A 22,791-nucleotide genomic window follows, 5' to 3' on the forward strand; every position below is an offset into this window, starting at 1 on the left:
AACTTCAAGGATAAATACAACTGTTATATCATTCTGTTTCCAAAAGGCTTATTGCTGATTGAAAAGTAGGTTATCCAATCAGCTATATGCATTGTGCCAAATTAGCATACTATTTTTTGGCATACAGCTTCATCAGCTGAATAGCCAATTCCACCATATCTCCCCCCACTACGTTATCGCCTGGCTCCTTTTTTTTATTTATTTGATTTTGTCACAACAGTATATACAATCATCAAACATAAACAATAATTCATCATGAGAGAAAAATTATATATAAGTAAAAGTATGCAATGACTATGTTAATTTGATATAATGAAGGGAACAATAGGACAGGAACGGTAGGCACTTTTGTGCTCTTATGCACACCCCTTACAGTCCTCTTAGGAATGGGGTGAGGTCAATAGTAGAGAGTTTTTGGTTGAAGATTTTGGGGTTTTGAGTAGAGACTATAGAGTCAGGTAGTGAGTTCCAAGCGTTAACAACTCTGTTACAGAAGTCATATTTTCTGCAATCAAGTTTGAAGTGGTTGATATTAAGTTTGAATCTATTGTTTGCTCTTGTATTATTGCGATTGAAGCTGAAGTAGTCTTTTACAGGAAGGATATTACAATAGATGATTCTGTGTGTTAAACACAGATCATGTCGGAGTCGGCGGAGTTCTAAGTTTTCTAATCCTAGGATTTCAAGCCTGGTGGCATAAGGTATTTTGTTGTTTTCGGAGGAGCGAAGAACTCTTCTAGTAAAATATTTCTGGACGCGTTCAATAGTATTAATGTCAGAGATGTGGTATGGGTTCCAGACGGATGAGCTGTATTCAAGAATAGGTCTGGCAAATGTTTTGTATGCTCTGGTTAGTAGTGTAGAGTTTTTGGAAAAGAAGCTACGTAAAATTAGGTTTACAACTCTTAGAGCTTTTTTTGCTATGTAGTTGCAGTGTATTTTCCTCCAATACATTCGCTCACCCAATCCCTATCCTCTTTCCTTTTGAACAAAGGACCCCCTTAACACCACAAACATTCAATTAGCTGATTCACCAGGTTTTGGGGATACATCATCATCCTCTCCCTTCCTCTCTTCAAGATAACTAGAGTATTTAATTATATTAAGAAATGCCTACCTGAAGTACTGAGGAAATCACTGTCATTCTTTATGCCTCTCACTAAAGGAAACTAATGTAGCCCAGACACAACCGTTTTTCAACACTCAATACCCACTTTTGATGTGGATCACAGGTCCTATTCTTACAATATCTTCAATCATTTTTTGGAGTAGAAAATGGAAAACCATGATGCCCCTGTAAAACAGAGCAGTCCACAAACCTTTCAATATCTCTGAGTTCTGCCGTGGCTTATTAGGAGATAAGATAGTTACTGCCAATGTGGTGGGCCTCATAGCAACACAAAACACAAATAAATCCTGTAGTCAGTACACCATACTACTCATGCTCCCAGTGTTACTCAAAACTGGCATTGGGTGTTCACTCCCTCAAAACTCTAAGGGAGGTAACCCTGGACTTGCCGTCACAAGTAGAAATGAAAAAGCTATCCCAACTAAACTAGCCACCATAACCTGAAGAACACAGTCAGTTCCATCGCTGTTGCCAGCACACTACTGACAAATGTTCATCAGATGAGTGGCAGTGCCTCCAGCTTATCACAACATACCACCAAATAACTGATCAGATGTCTTTAGCTGCAGTTACTCCATTGCTGGCTCATCACTGGTTCTAGACAGGCAAACAGCCCTAGCCCTGGCCTACACTGAACCACAAAGTCATCCAAAGGACTTTGCTCATGGTTGACTTTCACATTTGCTGTGAACTACTGCCATGTTAACTTCTCTGAAGACCCTCTAATTCTCACTCAGGACCTCCTCACAATCACAAACCAATTCCAACTTGCTTTTTTATTGCAACTCCTAACTTAAAAGAAGTCAGAGTCTGGATTATTGTAAACATTAAAGATCAAGTCCAAACAGTAAGAGCAATTTGACAATGAAACCAAATACCAAGAAACATAATGAGCTAATTTATATTGGAATGTGTTCAAGTGGAAGATTGAAGATCTGTTTGGATCACTTCAATCTGGATCATAGTATTTATAAAGTTTACAATCAATGGTCTGAACGGTTCTTTCCAACTCTATGAATTTGTGATAGTTCTTATAGACAGCTGTGTTCTGTGCATTGAAATGAATGCCCAAAGTTTGTGATAGTTCTTTTAAATTTATTATTTGTTCTATATGTTACAATGGATGCCCAAAGTTTACTATTCATAAATGAAGTTCAGGTTGTTAACCAGAATGGTTCTTATCCTTGCCTATGTTCCTGTGGACCAAGGATATTCATACAAGAAGTGCAAATCTCCTACATACATTAAACTATTGTACAATTACATTATTATTTAAGTGACATGGGTTCTAACCAGTGAAAACTAGCAACAGTTAGGAGTATCTGAGTTAGACAAGTTCCAGTTTGAATTTAAAATCTGAAATCTGATTTGATTCAGACTGATTCACATTTCTTTTATCTATTTGATAAAAGAATGTTAACTTATATTGAGGAAGCATCAAAATGCCAGCAAAGTCTTCTTTTTAGGCATAACTGGGTGAAAATAGCAGGGATCATAAACCTTTCTGAGAAAATTAATCCTTCCACAGTTTCAGCTGGACCTGCCGTGCCATCAGTCCTCTCTACCACAAAGATCCTGCAGAAGAAGGGCAGTATGGACAACCGTGGGATCTGGCAGGGTGAGAGTTGTGAACCATAAACACAAAGCTTTTACAGTGTTCCAGTATAACAGATAGAGTGCCCTTGCTGACCTTAATAGGTACACTAAAGTAACAGGTCAAGGTAGTTGTGATACTGATAACTCAAACAAGCAGGGGATCATGGTCAGAGATGAAGAACTTACTTTGGAAAGGGGAAAATGTGAATCAGGTATTACACATCGGTCAGACAAGAAGAGCACGGTATCCAAAAAGAGAAGCCACTTTCTGATTGGTGATTCAACTGTAAGGGATGTAAATTTAAGAAAGGATATGGAGGTTTTGAAAGAGGTCAGGTGTCTGCCAAGTGCTACTGCCAGCAGAGACAAGAGGCGTACTCTTAAGATAGTCAAGAATGCCAGTAAGGATTGTGATGTTGATGCTATTATACACCTTGGCACAAATGATCTGTCCCAAAAGGATGTACTTTCTGTGCAGAATGATTTTCAGAGCTTGGGGTATGAACTTAGTAGTATAGGTTGTAGGCTTATCTTTTCAGAGGTTTTACCAGTATATAAGGAACAAAAAGGTAAAGGCCAGCGTATAGTGCAATTTAATGTATGGCTAAAGGAGTGGTGTAAAAGGGAAGGCTTTGGTTTTATTAGTCATGATGTCTGCAACTGGTCCAATGAAAAACTGTACAAAAGAGGTGGATTGCATCCATCAAAGAAAGGGACTGAGCTACTTAGCAATACATTCACAGATTTTCTGGATAAACATTTAAACTGAACAGTGGGGACAGAGAAATAAATGATACAGAAAATTTCTGTCCCAAGCAATCCAAAATTAATAAAATTAATAGGGTTATCAGTGCATGTAACATAGATGTCTGTGTGGGTAAGATTATCAGCCCTGCTATCAAGCAAAACCAAGCATTTAATAGTGAGTGCCATACCATATGCACTAGTCAAAAAGGTGGCAAGAAAGTAGGGGCAGTCAGGCACAACACAGGTTATGTAGACAGTAAACACAAGGTCAATCAAAATGGACTCAAGCGTCTATATACCAATGCACAGAGTATGAGGAGCAAACAGGGTGAATTAGAAATTCAAGTAAATGAATGGCAACAATATCATATCTGTCCTCATTTACTTGAATGGTGGGATGAAACCGACAAATGCAACATACAGCTAGAGGGATATAAATTATTTAAAAGAAATAGACCAAATAAAAGAGGAGGTGGAGTTGTACTATATATAAGAAATAACTACATCTATACAGAAATAGAGTACAACAATGATGAAAATCTTGAATGCATTTGGGTCAATATTAAAGGGGGAGGGAAATGAAATTGCCATAGGTCTATACTATAGGCCACCTAACCAAACAGAAGAAGTAGACAAACTTTTTGCTAATTAGCTAGCTAAGGTATGTAGGAAGCACATCCCAGTAGTAATGGGAGATTTTAACTACCCTGACATCAACTGGGAGACAAACTCTACACCAAGCGGAAGATCCAACAGGTTTCTAACAAACCTAGCAGACAACTTTGTTTCCCAAAAAGTAGAGATGGGAACAAGGGGATTAGCCATATTGGACTTAATTCTCACTAACAGAGATGAAATGATAGAAGGTGTTGAAGCTACAGGAACCTTGGGGGCAAGTGATCATGCAATATTGGAATTCAACATTATGCAAATACAAGTAGTAAAACAAAATCAAACTAGAGTCTTGGACTTTAAGAGAGCTAATTTCAATAAACTTAGAGAGAGCTTGAGAAGGATTCCATGGATGAGAATCCTCAAGGGGAAAACAACTCAAGAAGCTTGGGAAATTTTGAAAAGTGAGATTATAAAAGCCCAGTCTAGCACAATACCAATAAAGAAGAAAAATAATAGATCTCAAAAGAAACCAGCATGGATGCATAAAGAGCTATCTGACAAATTGAAAGACAAAAAGGACAAGTAAAAAAGTGGAAAGAGGGGCAAATAACTAAGGCAGAATATCAGCAAATAGCCCGAGCCTGTAAAGATAAAGTGAGGAAAGCTAAGGCTCACAACAAACAAAGGCTAGCGACAAAAGTAAGAAATAACAAAAAAATCTTCTTCCAACATGTTAAAAAAAAAAAAGTCAAGGAAACAATTGACCCATTGCTGGGAGAAAGTGGCAAGAAGATGACAAGCAACAGGGAGAAAGCAAATCTACTTTTCTCATTTTTTGCATCTCTCTTTACACAAAAGGAAAAAACAATCCAACCTATCAAAAACAGCACCACAAAAAACAGATTTGGAACACAAGTTAAAATAGGGGGGAAAATGGTAAGCGAACACCTGTCTACCCTAGACGAGTTCACCAAGACCGGATGGATTACAGGTTCTGAAAGAACTGGCAGACGAGATCTCAGAACCACTGAACTATATCTTTCAAAGATCCTGGAGCACAGGGGAGCTGCCAGAGGACTGGAAAAGAGCTGATGTAGTTCCCATCTTCAAAAAAGGAAAAAAAAACAGATCCAGGAAACTACAGACCTTTCAGCCTGACCTCAATACTGGGGAAGATTCTGGAAAAGATAATCAAGCAATGAATCACCGAACATCTAGAAGCAAACAAAGTAATAACCAAAAGCCAACATGGGTTTGTCAAAAACAGATCATGCCAGACTAATCTCATTGCATTCTTTGACAAAGTGACAAAATTAGTGGACCAGAGAAATGCTGTTGATATAATTTACTTGGACTTCAGCAAAGCATTTGATAAAGTAGACCATAACCTACTGCTAGATAAAGTAGAAAAATGTGGGTTAGACAGCAGCACCACCAGATGGATTGTAACTGGCTGACCAGCTACACTCAACGTGTAGTCCTCAATGGAACTACATCCACATAGAGGGAAGTATGCAGTGGAGTATCCCAAGGCTCTGTTTTAGGCCCAGTACTCTTCAAATCTTCATCAATGACTTGGACAAGGGGATAGATGGGGAACTCATCAAATTTGCAGATGACACCAAGCTGGCAGGAACAGCCAACATTCCAGAAGATAGGCTCAAGATACAGAAGGATCTTGACAGACTTGAACATTGGGCGCTAACTAATAAAATGAAATTCAACAGTGAAAAAAGTAAGTTCTACATTTAGACAAAAACAAAACAAAATGCACAGCTCAATAGTAGTAACTATGAGAGGGATCTTGAAGTCCTAGTGGACAACCATTTAGATATGAGCCAGCAGTGTGCAGCAGCTGCCAAAAAAGCCAACACAGTTCTAGGTTGCATAAACAGAGGGATAGAATAAAGATCACGTGAAGTGTTAATACCACTTTATAATGCTTTGGTAAGGCCACACTTGGAATATTGCATTCAGTTTTGGTCGCCACGATGTAAAAAAGATGTTGAGGCTCTAGAAAGAGTGCAGAGAAGAGCAACAAAGATGATTAGGGGACTAGAGGCTAAAACATAGAAGGAACAGTTGCAGAAACTCGCTATGTCACAAAGAAGAGGGAGTCAAACTATTCTCCAAAGCACCTGAGGGTAGAACAAGAAGCAATGGGTGGAAACTAATCAAGGACAGAAGCAACTTAGAACTAAGGAGAAATTTCCTGACAGTTAGAACAATTAATAAGTGGAACAACTAGCCTGCAGAAGTTGTGAATGCTCCAACACTGGAAATTTTTAAGAAAATGTTGGATAGCCATTTGTCTGAAATGGTGTAGAGTTTCCTGCCTGGGCAGGGGGTTGGACTAGAAGACCTACAAGGTCTCTTCCAACTCTGTTATTATGTTATGTTCAAAGATATCATAATCACAATATTTTTTTTGGAATATTGCCCTTTTACCATTTATAAATTAGAAATCGCAAGACTGAAAAAAAGACAGCATACCAGCCTCCAAAATTGTTGTTGCGTTAGGGTCAGACATCATACACCCCTTGTGCTTAGTCCACATTCACAATGTCTGAGACTTTACAAAGTCAAAATGTCATCAAATCCCCATCATTCCAGAATTTAAAAAAAAGATTAAAAGGTATTTGATTCGATGCTAGGAATTGTTTCAAAATATTGATTCAAAAGAATTATTTCATAAAACATAATTTGAATCAAATTTTAAATGTTGCCCAAATCTAATGATCCTATATCCCCAAAACCCAGCCTGAAATCCAGTCACAGCTGTTTCTTGCAACTGTAAATTTACTGTATCCATTCAGGTAACTTGTTTTAGAGATTCTCAAGCACATTCCGTTATTCCCTTAATCTTCTACATTGAACCACCTCAACATTTTGCACTGTCCTCTTTCTCTAACTCAACAGCCAGCATTCCAATCCCTATTACTTTATGCTGATCTACTGTTGCTTTTAGGTGGGATTGTAATCCCACAGAAAACTTCAGGAGACAACAATTTTCCCCATTCAGTTTTCCTTACACGGAATCACTAGCCTCCAGGCTCACTCTTAAGTCTGACAAGTAAACAAGCCCGCTGCTAGTCATTCATCACAGTCACTACTGAAAAGAGGCTATTGCACTTTTCAACACTCACACTAACAGGCAGCATACAAAGAGTAGTAATAAACAAACAAACCTGTGTTATAATTACCTTGCTTACTTTCCTTATAATTAAAACCAGAGCATGCAACTAAACTGAAATTGCTCTCCTTATATTTTCATGGTAGAATTCAACTAAATGTAACAAATTCCAAACAGGGATATTATACCCCCTGCTTAAATCATGTACAAATTGCTCATTTATTTATTATACAAATTAAGATTTATTCAGTGTGCAAAGATTACATAGTAATTAAAGCTAACAATGGGTGTACTATAATTATAACATTGTATTATTATTGATTAGACTATGCATAGTGCCAACCACCAAAACGTCTTAGAAGCTTATCGTAAACAATAAAACATAGACTTTTCAATGTTAATATAACAATTTTCTGGAAATACTATTGAATTTATTGAGCCTTAGCTTTGAATAAACATGCATAAGAATAGTTTACTGAGAGATTTAACAATGAACATACATTGATAAATAATTTTATCATATTAGATTGGCAACATGAATTAACTACCAAGATATTTTTCAGAGTGTTTCTCCTACTTCACAATGCGGTACATGTTTTATACATTTACATGACATGCAGGTCCAAATAGGTATTTCTTTATAGTATGAATGTATACATACACAAAGACACGCACACACAGCAACAATGATGTAAAATACCACATAGTATAACAACAAATGAACTTTTTCTTTTAGTATTATTTCACATTTCACATTTGTTTTTCCTTTGTTGTTGTTTTTTTTAAAAAATCACTGCATATGCCACAGAAAAGGATGTATATCAATAACAGGCTGATAAATGAAAGTTAATCACAACCACGCACACAACGGAACTGAGTACAATATACCTCTGTTCCTGTGTGCTGTGCTATAAAAAGGAAAGAAAAACACAAGGAGAACTATGGGGAGAGGCTGTACTTCTTTATGACCTTATTTGAAAGATAAACTCCTTGGGGAAATACAATTTATTCAGATTATCAAGACCCTGCTGTGCAAATCTACAATCTGGGAGCACACTACAGAGATCAAAAAATATTTACTTTATTCTGTTGGGTATAAAAGCTTCTAATGAATGCATAATTAAGACAGAAAAAGTGTATACAGCTTTAGAATTCCATTGCTGAGCCAAGCCATTAATATCCAAGGCATCATACCCAGTTGTTACCCTACCTGCTCTATTTTTGGATTAGAGAACAGTTGTAAGTCAAGGTATTACTGCTCCATTTCCAACATATGTATATACACATGTAATTCAGTGGACAATTTACTAAAATTATGTGGAAATTATACATAAAATATATATAATTTTTCCCTCTCTCCCAAATACATATACGCAATTACACATGCTTCAAGACAGAGAGGAAGAACATAGTATTTTTTAGATTTACTAAATGCAAAATGCAGTAAAAAGAAATGTAAGCCTACAACTGAATTCAGAAAAGCCATTTAAGGTTCTCTATGGTGTTTTTTTTTTTAAGATTTCACAGAAATGCTTCCGAGAATCAGTCAGTCTTGGTGAAAATAGGAATTGAAACACTACAGCTATATCAACTCTTCAAAGTCTTAAATGTCATTTTACCTCTATGAATAGAAATGCTTTACAGGGGGCAAAACCCATGGACACAAAAAGGAATTAGATCAAATGTTAAGTGTTTTCTGGCATCTTCAATTCACCACCACTGATATTTGGGGAAATGTCCTAAAAGACTTAATTCTTAGAGACAATGGCAAATATAATGGTATTATTATCCCATGAGTGCGGTTAAATATTCAAATGCATCCCTTGGCTTCCCTCTTGATTTTTTTTTTTGCCATTTTGCCTTTGTTTCTCTTTTCGGCATTTGGCCTGTTGTCACTTCAGTGCTAACTATACTTTGCTTTAATTTAGGTATGCCCATGTGCTTTAACCTTGGTCTCCCTTGTCTCCTTCAATGCCTGAAGAATATTAGAAAAAGGAAGCTTTCTTTTTAACCTTGGTTGAGAGACTGAAAGATCTTGGGACTTGAGGGTTCATTTTCCTCCCACTTGTAGTATCTTTCTTCATGTTTAGTATACACCTACACCGTTGATACACAACTAATTATTGATGCATACAGATACCACCTACAACTATTCTGTGAATCCTTCTTCACTGGCAGAACTGAAGAGAAGGAAGGGTGGACAGAGTTTAAAAATTAATTCCTTATGCCCAAAGTCTTCCTTTCTCCCATCAATTTAACTTTTGGTTAAATATTTCTGAGAGTCAATTAAATCCAAATAGGTGTTTGCTTGTTTTTTTAATAAAGGCAACTCTTTGGATTTTTTTTGTTTTCTATTCAATAGAAAACAAAATATTGTATACAATATTGTTATGGTATACAACATTGGTCCACCAAATAAGTTACTTTTCCTTACTAAAAGCAAAATAGATTATTGTCACTATGTTTGATTGCTGAAAGGAGTAATCAATCACAACTCAGCAAAGATCTGGGAGACTTGTGAAGATGAACTTAACATTTTCCCATCTTCACCTCTCTCCATAGCTTTTGAATGGGAAACAGGATTTTTAAAATGAAGGCTACTCATTCTTCAGAGATGTCTCTGAACATGGATAAAAACCAATTTAAAAAAGAATTTGTTCATGTGGGTGGATAGGCCTAGAGAAGCCGATATAAATTTTCCTCCATTTCATTTGAAGAGCTTAAAGAGTGACATGTATCTGGTATTCATATTTCTCTTCTCTTGCATTACAGCAGCAAGTCTCCTCTTTCAGGTCACGTCTCCCACATAAAAGTGCTAAACTAATGCCGTTTAATGACAAATTAATGTCCATGAATAAAAAATACACCTCTAATAGCATGGAGTAATTTGCCATTACAATATCATCATTGGACATGCCCCTGGTTTAATACGATGTATTTAATTCATAACTTAATGAGTGATATATAAAAAGAGAGAGATGAACCCTGCAATTACATTTATGTGAGTCTGTCACCTTATTTGTAAAACCTTAGAGTCATTTACATTCAAATTAGAACAAATGAGAGATTTCACAAAGTGCAATGATAAATGACCACTGCTGCACAAGACAGGGCTGTATTTCCTGCGAAACCGTTAACAGTTCCCCATTATTTGTTAAAAATTACAATGCATATTGCCCAGTGTTGTGTGAATAATGACTTTTTTACTGATTAGGTCACAAGACTAATATGGAGCAAAATAAATAATTTCTTTTCATTTTTTCCCCTTCTAATGCCTTAATTTATTCAGACTAGTGGACTCATACTGCCATCTACTGTTCATTCGTAATAATAATATGGATTTCTCTAAAAAGGACAGTTCTTAGGTATTCTGGAACTCTTTATAATCTGATGCTCCTCATCAAATAAGCAACTTCTCTTAGTTGAAATGTGACAACAGGTATGGGATAACTTTTAATTACATATATTGGTCAGTTCTCCTTCTCAAAAAATATAAATTAAAGCATATATTGTATGAAATATGTACTGTTCAATATAATTCAGTACTGATCTCATCATACCAAGAAACAAGGAATATTCCAATGCAGGTTCTTGATGCATATCCATAAGGAAGTTGCTTTATCCAATGACTCCTATCTCTTGTTTGACTTTTTTTTTTTAAATGAAAAGAATTATTCAGCCTGTGAAATCTATTAGTTAAAGTAACTGCCTGAAGGCAAAATAACTGCCTACAGACAGTCGTAAATCAGGAATTTTTATTTGGTGGAAATTAACATTACACTGTTAGGGTTTTCTTGCTTTGATTAATTAAATTTTAATTACTTTCTTAAGTTATTTTTAAATTTTTATTAACTTACTTTTTAAAAATTGAATTCAAATAGACTTATATCTACTCCATACTTCATATGGAGTATGAAATCTTAGATTAGTGATAACTACCCTGTTTTCCCCAAAATAAGGCACCCCCTTATAATAAGCCCAATCAGGCTTTTGAGCGCATGGCAATAAGGCTTATTTCAGGGTGCAAAAAATATAAAAAATGTAAGATAGGGTCTTATTTTCAAGAAAACATGGTACTTGTTGTGTTCTAGTGAATGGTGAAAATGGAAGAATAAGTAATGAATTTGGAGAAAAAAATCCATAGAATCCTGAATAAATGTGAGCTGAATACAAAAAGTATTTGGAGACTAAGGATGCATGAGAATAACATCTGAGAAAGTGATAGTTTCAGATACATGGTTTAAGAATAATCCATTTTAGACATACATATGAAAAAAGGAATGAACCAAAAAGCACGACTGATTGGTTTATGATGAAAACTGAGAAATTAGTGAATGAAAAAAGATAAATGAGAATAGCTTCAACAACTAATCTTGAGGAAAATATAGTCATGAAAGAAAAGGCAACTTTTAAATGAAACTTGTTTAAAATGCAGGAAGAATTAGTGAATTAGTATGAATCCTGCATGAAAAAATATTACAATATGTATTAATCTCCCAACAGGATTAGTGGAAAGTGAACATTTTTAGACTTTTTCGTATAAAAGAATATAACTATATATGTAGTGAACAGAAAGCATTGAAAGTCAAAGTTGGAAGCATAGCTATCTTGTGCCTTTCAAATATGTGACTACAAGAAAAAGAAGTTTTTTAGAAGTTGTTCACTTGGGTTTTTAAAAGGATGTATTTCTGATTCCACAATGCATCCCAAACTCAGCCCTTTCAGCAGGGACTAGAATAGCATTCACTGAAACTCAAGCACTTGCAGCATGTATAATCTATTCATTTAAATTAATTTTAATTTTATTTTATAAGAAGAGCTGTTACATTGGCAACTGTAACTGCTCGTCTGTCTACTTTTTTACAGAACAGATCTTGGAACGCTCCTAAAGAATAGCATCTACTCTTGACTTTTAGGTAGGGGAAAATCAAAATTGTAGATCATGCAGTGTTGCACTGTATTTTTTATAGAGAAATTCAGTGTGTGGTTTGTATGTATTTCTCTCACCACAACTCAGTATTTAAGCAGGATTGTCAATGATCTCTGTTTCCTGTGAGCTGATCAGGAGGTAGAAACCTCAGGAAATACAGCCAGTTTCTCTATCCTGGCTATGATGGAATGTAAACAGTTGCTTCAGATAGCGTACATGCAGGTATTTTATGTTAATGTAATTTTTTCGTATGGGTTCTGATATATTATTTTACTCATGTTTCAATTTTGATATACCTATTTTATTATTTTAAGTTACTCTGATCTACAACCATAACAAACTAAATTAAACAAGCTCATTTCTGATCACATACCAGTAGTATTATCATTGGTTTTGAAAAGTAGAATCTTATCAGATGGTATTTTAATAATTCTTTGCTGGAAGACTCTCAATTTGTTGAACCACCACAAAAAAAAAGATATAGTGGTTTTTTTTACTCTTTTTTTCTCAAATAAATAGAAAGGGCAGATTGGGATAAGCATATATTTATGGTGAGATAATAACCTACACCTCCTGGAGGAAAAAGATGTGTGCGCTGCAGCATAGAATATGAAAAGTGGAATTAAAAGAAGTACTGAAAGTGTATTCTACAAATCAAACTCAGAATGCATATTATGTTTTAGATTCATTAAATTACAGCCAGATCAATTATATGCGTTGGAAATGGAATATGAAATAAAACCAATGAAACAAGCATATTGTAACAGGGAATTATTGGGTTTTCACCTAAATATCTGAAGAAAGATAATGTCTATTAAAGGGATTCAATTGGCTAATTCATAGAAATTACAATGAAATTCATTTTCAACTTTTAGGTTTTATATTTGGAGTTATAAAAAAGGAGTCCCTGCAGATTTTCCTCTGCTAGTCGTTGCCGACTATACATGGTGGTCAGGGGTGAAATGCTCCCAGTTTGGACTGGATCAGCCAATATGGTAGCGATTGCAACGGGTGGTTCGGAGAACCAGTAGCAAAAATCCCTGCCCCCCCCCATCCATGCCCAGCTGAGCCACATGATCGTCAGAGCCTTTTTTTTAACTTTTAAAAGCATTTTTTTAGAACCTATTTGGCCGAATAGGTTGTAAAAAATGCTTTTAAAAGGCTTTGACGATCCCAGCTGAGTTGCCTGATCGTCAGAGGCTTTGTTTTTACTTTCAAAAGGATTTTTCTACAACCTCTTCAGCCTTTTTACTTTTGGCGTGCACTGCACGTATGCACTTTGCATTTGGTGCATGGTGTGTATTGTGCATGTGCACACAGCATGCATTCGCACCCAGCAAACCGGTAGTAAACTGGTTCAGAGTTCACCACTGATGGCGGTGCTCATCTCTGTTTCAAGGCCATTGAGCCATCATTATCCAAAGACATTTCAGCAGTCATGTAACCAGCACGATGTCATGGAACGCTATTACCTTCCCACTGGAATGGTACCTATTTATCTACTCACATTTGCATGCTTTCAAACTGCTAATTTGGCAGGAGCTAGGGCAAATGTGGGAGCTCAGCCCATCATGTGGCATTCAGGTCTTGAACCTGGGCTGCCAGCTTTCCAGCAACAAGCTCAGCATCTTAATCATTGAGCCACTGTGCCACCCTAATAGAGTTATGGGCAACAAGCAATTTTTAAAAAAATGCAATAAATCATCCAGAAATCTTAACTCAGAGAATTTACTTGCATCTACAACACTACAGAAAAATCTATGAGATTATTGATATAACAACATCCAGAAAAGCCTCTGGGCTAGATGGAGAATCTACAGAATGGGATAAAAAAAGGAATCTCTATACTTTTGAAAATATATTAAATATTTTATTGGGGGTGAGAAAGGAGGCCCTGTTATTTTCGTATTATGAAGCTTATATAACTGAAAGTTTGAAAGCTGATAAGGACCTGATCCACTGCAGATTATGGTTGGTATTAAGTGCTGTTGCTAAGTTTTTAACAGATGCAATGCAAGAAGATTAGAATAGTTTATTTACCTACAATAAACAAATTTACGTAATCTGATTCTATAACTACATCGTGACCCAGATAAAATTAAACTTAGAGTTTACATACTAGCTTTATTTGTTAGTAAACACCTATCAGCACTTTTAGCTTTGTTGGATGCAGAAAAAGAAAAAGCTTTTAATATACAGTTCTGCAAATTATATTTTAGTTCAAGAAATGTAGAAGTTTAGATTTCCTATAGAAATTATTTCATAGATAACAGCTTATTATTCTAATCCCTCTGCTCAAGTAATTACTAATGGGATTATCTCACTGGTACTTATATTGCAAAGTGGCACGTATCAAGGATTCTTTTATCTCCCTTAATTTCATGTTAAAACCTCACTATGCTTAATAAGACAAACTGGGGAAATTCAAGTAATTCATTACCCAAATTTGAATGTAAGTTGCTGTTACATACAGATAATATCGATAACATTATGGGTTTTTTTAAAATGAGTATTCACATTCTTTTTGTAAATTTTCAGAAATTAAACAGTTATTGGGTAGCAATAGAAAATGTTGTAGCTCAGGATTGAACAATGAAGTTTCTGATATTCTCCAAGCTTGGCTGTTTGCTTGCAGATCTTTCCTTACCAAACTTCATAATATTTCAGTGTTGAAGATGTTATCTAGTCTGATAAAGAAAGATCTGCAAGCAAACAAATAACCTCACAGAGCACGAAGGACTCCATAGGTATAGGGTAAAGTAAAGTAGAGAAGTAAAGTAAAGTAAAGAGGTAAAGTAAAGTAGTTTTTCTTCTTCATTGGTATTGTGCTAGACTGGGCTTTTATAATCTCACTTTTTAAAATTTCCCAAGGTTCTTGAGTTGATTTCCCCTTGGACTTAATTCTCACTAACAGAGATGAAATGATAGAAGGTGTTGAAGCTACAGGAACCTTGGGGGCAAGTGATCACGCAATATTGGAATTCGACATTAGGCAAATACAAGTAGTAGAACAAAGTCAAACTAAATCTTGGACTTTAAGAGAGCTAATTTCAATAAACTTAGAGCTTCAGAAGGATTCCATGGAACTGAACTCTATCTTTCAAAGATCCTAGAGCACAGGGGAGCTGCCAGAGGACTAGAAAAGAGCTGATGTAGTTCCCATCTTCAAAAAAGGAAAAAAAACAGATCCAGGAAACTACAGACCTATCAGCCTGACCTCAATACTGGGGAAGATTCTGGAAAAGATAATCAAGCAACGAATCACCGAACACCTAGAAGCAAACAAAGTAATAACCAAAAGCCAACATGGGTTTGTCAAAAACAGATCATGCCAGACTAATCTTATCGCATTCTTTGACAAAATGACAAAATTAGTAGACCAGAGGAATGCTGTCGATATAATTTACTTGGACTTCAGTAAAGCATTTGATAAAGTAGACCATAACCTACTACTAGATAAAGTAGAAAAATGTGGGTTAGACAGCACCACCACCAGATGGATTTGTAACTGGCTGACCAACTGCACTCAACGTGTAGTCCTCAATGGAACTACATCCACATGGAGGGAAGTATGCAGTGGAGTACCCCAAGGCTCTGTTTTAGGCCCAGTACTCTTCAACATCTTCATCAATGACTTGGACAAGGGGATAGATGGGGAACTCATCAAATTTGCAGATGACACCAAGCTGGCAGGAATAGCCAACACTCCAGAAGATAGGCTCAAGATACAGAAGGATCTTGACAGACTTGAACATTGGGCGCTAACTAACAAAATGAAATTCAACAGTGAAAAAAGTAAGGTTCTACATTTAGGCAAAAAAACCCACAAATGCACAGGTACCGTATATGTGGTACCTTGCTCAATAGTAGTACCTGTGAGAGGGATTTTGGCGTCCTAGTGGACAACCATTTAGATATGAGCCGCAGTGTGCAGCAGCTGCTAAAAAAGCTAACACAGTTCTGGGCTGCATAAACAGAGGGATAGAATCAAGATCACATGAAGTGTTAGTGCCACTTTATAATGCCTTGGTAAGGCCACACTTGTAATATTGCATTCAGAAGACTTCCGGGTGGCACCACCTTTCTTGCTGGGTGCTAATTTATGGCACTCCGCACTGAATATGGTAAAAGCCGGTGAAAACAGCAACGAACAGCTGTTCCCGGCTTCAATTTCCCTCTCTGGTTGAAAGAGAAAGAAAGAGCAAGGGGGGGGGATAGTGGTAGATTCCCCTAGGGGCTTTGTTTTTGTTATGCAAAGTCCCGAAAGGTCTAATCCCTTTGAATCCTCTCTTAATCTCCAGTATTCACTGCGCTTCTGCAAAAGCAGGAAAAGAGGAAGGTGTCTACTTCTGCTAACAACTGATTTCTTTTTGTGGATTTCTAAAAGCAGACGGAAGAAGCATGAGTGAACAATTATTGGTTTGCAAGTATTTTTGATTTCCTGACTTCCACCTAAAAAGAGAAAATTTTCCCCCCCCTTCTTTTAATTGTTTAAAATGGCGTTTGAGAGCAACTGAAAGCAGAGCGATACATCAAAGGGAGCCTTGCTGCGGAATCGAAACTGAATGAAGATTTTATCTTATTGTGTTGGACTGTGGATTGTTGGATTATATTACGTTGTTTAAGTATTTCACAAGGGGATTCTCAGCAGGAACTTTGTCATGAAGGTTCTTTCAGAAGAATGGATTTGTGACTTTATACAGGATTACACAGAAAGTATGTATTTAATTATTCAAAAATATGAATTGATAAAAAATGGGGACGTTTTGGATGAGAGCCTGGAGGAAATTAACCAGTGCAATCACTTGGAAAATGGAATGGAGGAGATAAAAACAAAAGTGGATAAATATGAAGATATGATCGTGAATAGATCCTTCTGTATCTTGAGCCTATCTTCTGGAGTGTTGGCTATTCCTGCCAGCTTGGTGTCATCTGCAAATTTGATGAGTTCCCCATCTAACCCCTTGTCCAAGACATTGATGAAGATGTTGAAAAGTACTGGGCCTAATACAAGTTGATGTAAAGAAGTTTTCTTTAAATAGTTTGGATGAAATGTCTGAATTTGTGCTACAGGAGGCTGTTTCCCGAACCGAAAAAACTCACAGGGTTAATGTTTTCCAAGAGTTCTCTTTTTGGACTGATGGAATATACGGCAGTAATTTGTGGATTCTTGGACATAAGGAACTACTAGGAAATATTGTGACTGACTTTTCAAAAGGAGAAATGAAGGAAAGACAGAGATTAATGCATCAAAAAAAATGGCAAGAGACAAAAGTATTATCCTTGAAACAAGGTTTTTTTGAAATATTAACAGACAAAAATATTAGTGTCCCGGAAAGACAATTCGTGAGGAAGATCTGGAAGAAATGGGTTGATTATATGTTTTATATCTATCATAAAAGACTAGATATTTGGATCTATACTGGATTTTGATGAGGAAGGACTAATGTTGAACAGATATTGTAATTTTCTGTATTGAAATTTTATAATGTGTTGCACTGAATTTTAAATAGAATATTCTCAAAAGATCTTATGTAAGAAAGACCTGGGGGGAAAATTATATGGTTATAGAAGCTATAAGGGAGATATTTTTTTGAATTGGATTGGATTTTTATGCTTTAGCTGGTTTTAAATACTTTAGGATTAATTTATTCTATTGATTTATATATTTTATTACTGTTAATTGTTAATTTTTTATTTTATTTTTATTTTTCATTTTTTGAAGGATTTTGGTTATGTTAGGAGGAAGTCAGAGCTAGAGAGGGAAAATTGGTATAATAGTTTTGGGGAAAAATTTTCTTAGCATATGTTTGTTTTATTTTTAACTATACCTTGTGCTTGTTCCGGGAAGTCAGGGGGGAGGGGGAGGGTATTAGTGAAGGGAGCGGGTTTGGGGGGAAAGGGGGGGGATTTTTTGTAAAACTTTTTGAATAAAAAAAAAAAAGGAATACTGCATTCAGTTTTGGTCTCCACAATGTAAAATGATGCTGAGACTCTAGAAAGAGTGCAGAGAAGAGCAACAAAGATGATTAGGGGACTGGAGACTAAAACATATGAAGAACGGTTCCAGGAACTCGGTATGTCTAGTTTAATAAAAAGAAGGACTAGGCGAGACATGATAGCAGTGTTCCAATATCTCAGGGGTTGCCACAAAGAAGAGGGAGTCGGGCTGTTCTCCAAAGCACCTGAGGGTAGAACAAGAAGCAATGGGTGGAAACTGATCAAGGAAAGAAGCAACTTAGAACTAAGGAGAAATTTCCTGACAGTTAGAACAACTAATAAATGGAATGACTTGTCTGCAGAAGTTGTGAATGCTCCAACACTGGAAATTTTTAAGAAAATGTTGGATAATCATCTGTCTGAGATGGTGTAGGGTTTCCTGCCTGGGCAGGGGATTGGACTAGAAGGCCTCCAAGGTCCCTTCCGTTGTTGTTGTTGTTGATGATGATGATGATGTTGTTGTTGTTATTATTATTATTATTAAATATTTTATCTATATAATCAATAGGAATACATCAAATACTGTATTTATATTATACCAATTGTAAAGAAGGTCCTAATGGATGTAGATAAAAACATAAGCTCTGTCCATTGTCCAGAATTAATTAAATACCTGGAGATTATTATCTCTAGGAAAATCAATGGAAAATATTTCATGGACAAAAATATTTATGTATGATCCAGAGGAAATAAAGTATTAAGACCACTATGAAAAGTAATAACGTCATAAAAATTACTTTTTCATCAAGTTTTATATGCTTTTTAGGTGGTTCCAGTTAAATATTTTAAACAGATTAAATACTTAGGTGGTTCCAGTTAAATACTTTAAATAGTTTAACAAATTAAATTTGAAGGACGAAACAAATATCAAGATTTTCCTCAGTTATAACTTTGGTATTTTGATGATTTTTATTTTCTTCATTTTAAGAATAACACTAGGCATATTTGTTAACCTTAGTTATATAATGGAGTGAAAGTGATATTAATTATCTACCAATATGGGCTTAAAAGCTGTTATATATTGAAATATATATTGAAATTATATTTACTGAAGAACAAAATTATATTTAACACAAAGAAATGCAAAGAATTTCATTTAGGAAACAGAATTTAAACGGGCAGATACACCATGGAAGATACTCAACTAGGCAATTATGCTTGTGAAAAATATCTTGGTCTTATTTTCGGGACATGTCATATTTTTGGGGAAACACGGTATGTCCTATATCAATTATGTCAAGACCTAGAACAATTTATTTAAGTTTTATGAAACCTATTCTAGTTTAATATTAAGGCAAAAAATCAAAACATTACCAGCAGTTCAATAGTTGAAAAAATTCCCAGAGTGGCTATTTTTTCAACTTAGTGTGAATCATTTAATTTGGATCTCTGGATGGAACAGAAATTGTACCAAAATGCTAATAATGAAATTCTTTAAAAAATGAATTAAGCTGAATCACCACCACTGTAACTTAACAAAAAGAATTTAATTGTGACTGCTTTTCATTTCAAGTTGTAGGGTTAATAAAAGTCAGTATTTATTATAGGAAATACCTTTAATTAAGAATAAATAAATTATTAAATATCATGTTGTTCTTCAGCCTCTTCCTTTAAACTATCAAGACTGATTTGAATTTTATTGCAGTCTTCTAGGGTATTTGAATTTAATTCTGCCTTCTAGTGTATTAACTATTTATCCCAATTTTCTTCCATGTTTAGATTTGGTAAGTGTTATTTTCAACCACTTATGTACATTTTAAAAAAAAAAAGACTAAATAATATAAGCAAAAGACTAAATCTTCTGGAACCTTATCTGATATTTGAATGAGCAGTTTTGAGCACCATTTTCAAGGCAGTGCATCTTCATTATCATACCACCAAGCCCGTAGTTAATTGTTGCCAATCACAACTTTGTCAAATGGTTTACTGAGGTAAATAAATAAATATATATATATATATATATATATATATATATATATATATATATATATATATATATATTATTCACACTCTATTAAATCTATTATTAAAGATATACCTTACTCATTAGTAAGAGCCACAGTGGCGCAGTGGTTAGAATGCAGTACTGCAGGCTACTTCTGCTGCATTGCCAGCTAACTGCAATTGGCAGTTCAAATCTTATCCAGGCTCAAGGTTGACTCAGTCTTCCATTCTTCCGAGGTGGGTAAAACGGGACCCACATTGTTGGGGGCAACAGGCTGACTCTCAAAACCACTTAGAGAGGGCTGTAAAAGCACTGTGAAGCATTATATAAATCTAACTGCTACTGCTTTTATCTATTGAATCTTTGACTGGCAAGGCTTGTTTTTGACAAATCCATGCTAATTCCTGGTAATTATCATGTTGAGCTATTTTGAAAATTATCCCTATATAACATTTGAATTGAGCTCAGGAAAACAAAGAAAAATATCCATTTTATTATCCTTACCTGGATAAGATAGTGTGAACATAAACTCAGCATTTCCAGCAGCTGGAGATGGCTACCTGCAGCAAGCACATCCTGAATCACTCCTGGCTCCAGCAGAACCTTTAAACAAAGAAAACACAACCAAAGCTTTAAAATTTCTCTGGAAAACATGCAAAGTGACATTTCTTTTTTTTTAAATGCAATTTTTAATAAGAATTTTTATTACAATAGTAAAAAATGAATAACTAAACTCAAACGGCATAATAAAAAAATAAAAAATAGAGAAAAGAATAAAAGGTGCAGTAAAAAGATGAAGAAAACAAGAAATTCAATAAAGAAAATAAATACATAAAAGGAAACTTCTAACCCTCATCGCATATATAAACATATTTAGTAACTCTTCACCCTTATAAAATTATAAATAAATAAATTATTAAACATCTTCTAATAATTAATTAATCATTTAATAAGGAGATCCATAAAGTATCAATTTTTCAATCCTGGTATCAACAAAAAGACCACAAAACATTCCCATAACTGTGGAAAACATTTGCCTTATTTTAACCTTGATTAAATAAATCAATTTTATTTCTTCCCTTTAGTTCTAAGAGTCTTAATCTTTAATTCAATCAAATGTTGTCATGGGATTTAATTTATCTTTAATCTTCTTTATCCCATTGCAGAGTTCTTCAAGGATGGAACAAGCCTCTCTTGTAGATCCAATAAGAGAACACTTTAGAAGTCATTCATTTAGTTTGTATTTCCCTTTTAATTTTTAAAATTTCAGTCAGTTTCTTTTGTGTATCTACTGAAGGGTCCTTTTCCAAATCATTCTCTTGAACAGCCATTTGTAGTTCCATACTCTGCACTTTCTCTACAAATTTTGTCCACATCTGTCATTTCTTCATTAATAACTTTTGGACACAGTTTATCCACAGAAGCAGACATCATTACTGATGATATTGATATTGTAGTTACTAGTTTCTGGCTCTTTTCTTTAAAGATTTCCTTTAATGTTTCTGATAATACTTTTGGCATTTTGTAAGTCCTAGTATTAACTGACATCAAGAACTGGCTTGTATTTTCTTCTTAGAATCTTTAGTCCCCTCTGTTCAGCTTCTAAAATCATAAAATAACTTACATTTGTTGTGGTTTACAGTAGCCAGGATAGCCAAAATAAGCCTGCTTCCCATAAGAAACTGTTTTTAGTTAATTCCAAACACTTATAGTAAAAGTCGATATTCCAACTTTATCTGGACCATTAATCCACTTATAAGTTTCTTAGATCAAAAAACATATTTAACTTTTCACTGTCTATCTCAAATTCATTACATTCTTAAGCTTATAATCAATTTTTCTTTTGTTCCAAATTGAAGATAAAACTTACCTGATGACTAACTGTACCAAAGGTCTCTAACAGCTTTAAGATAGTTAAATAGGTAATTTACAAAAGTAGTTAAAAAGTGAGGTTTGCTATGTTAGTGTTCTTTAAAAGGGTCTGCCATACCTGCAAGCAACTTGGTTGATCCCTTTGTCTCCCAGTCCTTAAATCTATGGGAAATTGTTGTCCTTCAGTCTCCACACAAGAAGCACCATCCAGAGCAGGGGTGTCAAACTCAAGACCCGGGAGCAAGAGCCGGCCCATAGGGTGCTTAGATCTGGCCCACAGGGCCCTAGAAACAGCAAAGGACCTGCCCATAGTGCCTCTGCCAGCAAAAACAGAGCTCGGGAGGGGCGCGTGCGGCCCTCCCAGGCTCTTTTTTCAGCCATGACGGCCCCCTGCCGTTCTCTGCCAGCGAGCATGCCCCCGAGTTCGTTTTCAGTGACAGATTTATTTTATTTATTTTATTAGATTTTTATACCGCCCTTCTCCCGAAGGATTCAGGGCGGTGTACAGCCAATATTAAAAAGCCCACAATATACACATTAAAAACAAAACTAAAACAAGCATATTACAAATGGCCAAGAATTTAAAACAATTTAAAAATTTAAAATTATAAATAACCCCAGTTAAAATTAATAAGACATTTAAAACTTTCAAGCCAGTCCCGCTTGAATAAATAGGTGCGTTTTCAGCTCAGGCGAAAAGTCCGAAGATCAGGCACTTGACGTAAACCAGGGGGAAGTTCGTTCCAAAGCATGGGAGCTCCAACAGAGAAGGCCCTACCCCTGGGGGCCGCCAGCCGACATTGTTTGGCGGACGGCACTCTGAG

General features: G+C 35.5%; 1 protein-coding gene across 4 annotated transcripts in view; it reads right to left on the bottom strand.

The window, feature by feature from the left end:
- Window positions 1–22,791, bottom strand: part of KLHL32 (kelch like family member 32) — a 98,155-nt gene that overhangs the window by 48,959 nt on the left and 26,405 nt on the right. For all 4 annotated transcript variants that reach the window (XR_009154134.1, XM_058175016.1, XM_058175027.1 and 1 more), the window contains one exon: window positions 20,600–20,698. Coding sequence is in view for 3 of the 4 variants with exons in the window: in XM_058175016.1 (XP_058030999.1) it covers window positions 20,600–20,698 (99 nt within the window). In the remaining variant the exon portion in view is untranslated. The remainder of the gene's footprint in view (window positions 1–20,599; window positions 20,699–22,791) is intronic.

Source organism: Ahaetulla prasina, chromosome 1 (genome assembly GCF_028640845.1).
Source record: "Ahaetulla prasina isolate Xishuangbanna chromosome 1, ASM2864084v1, whole genome shotgun sequence".
NCBI lineage: Eukaryota > Metazoa > Chordata > Lepidosauria > Squamata > Colubridae > Ahaetulla > Ahaetulla prasina.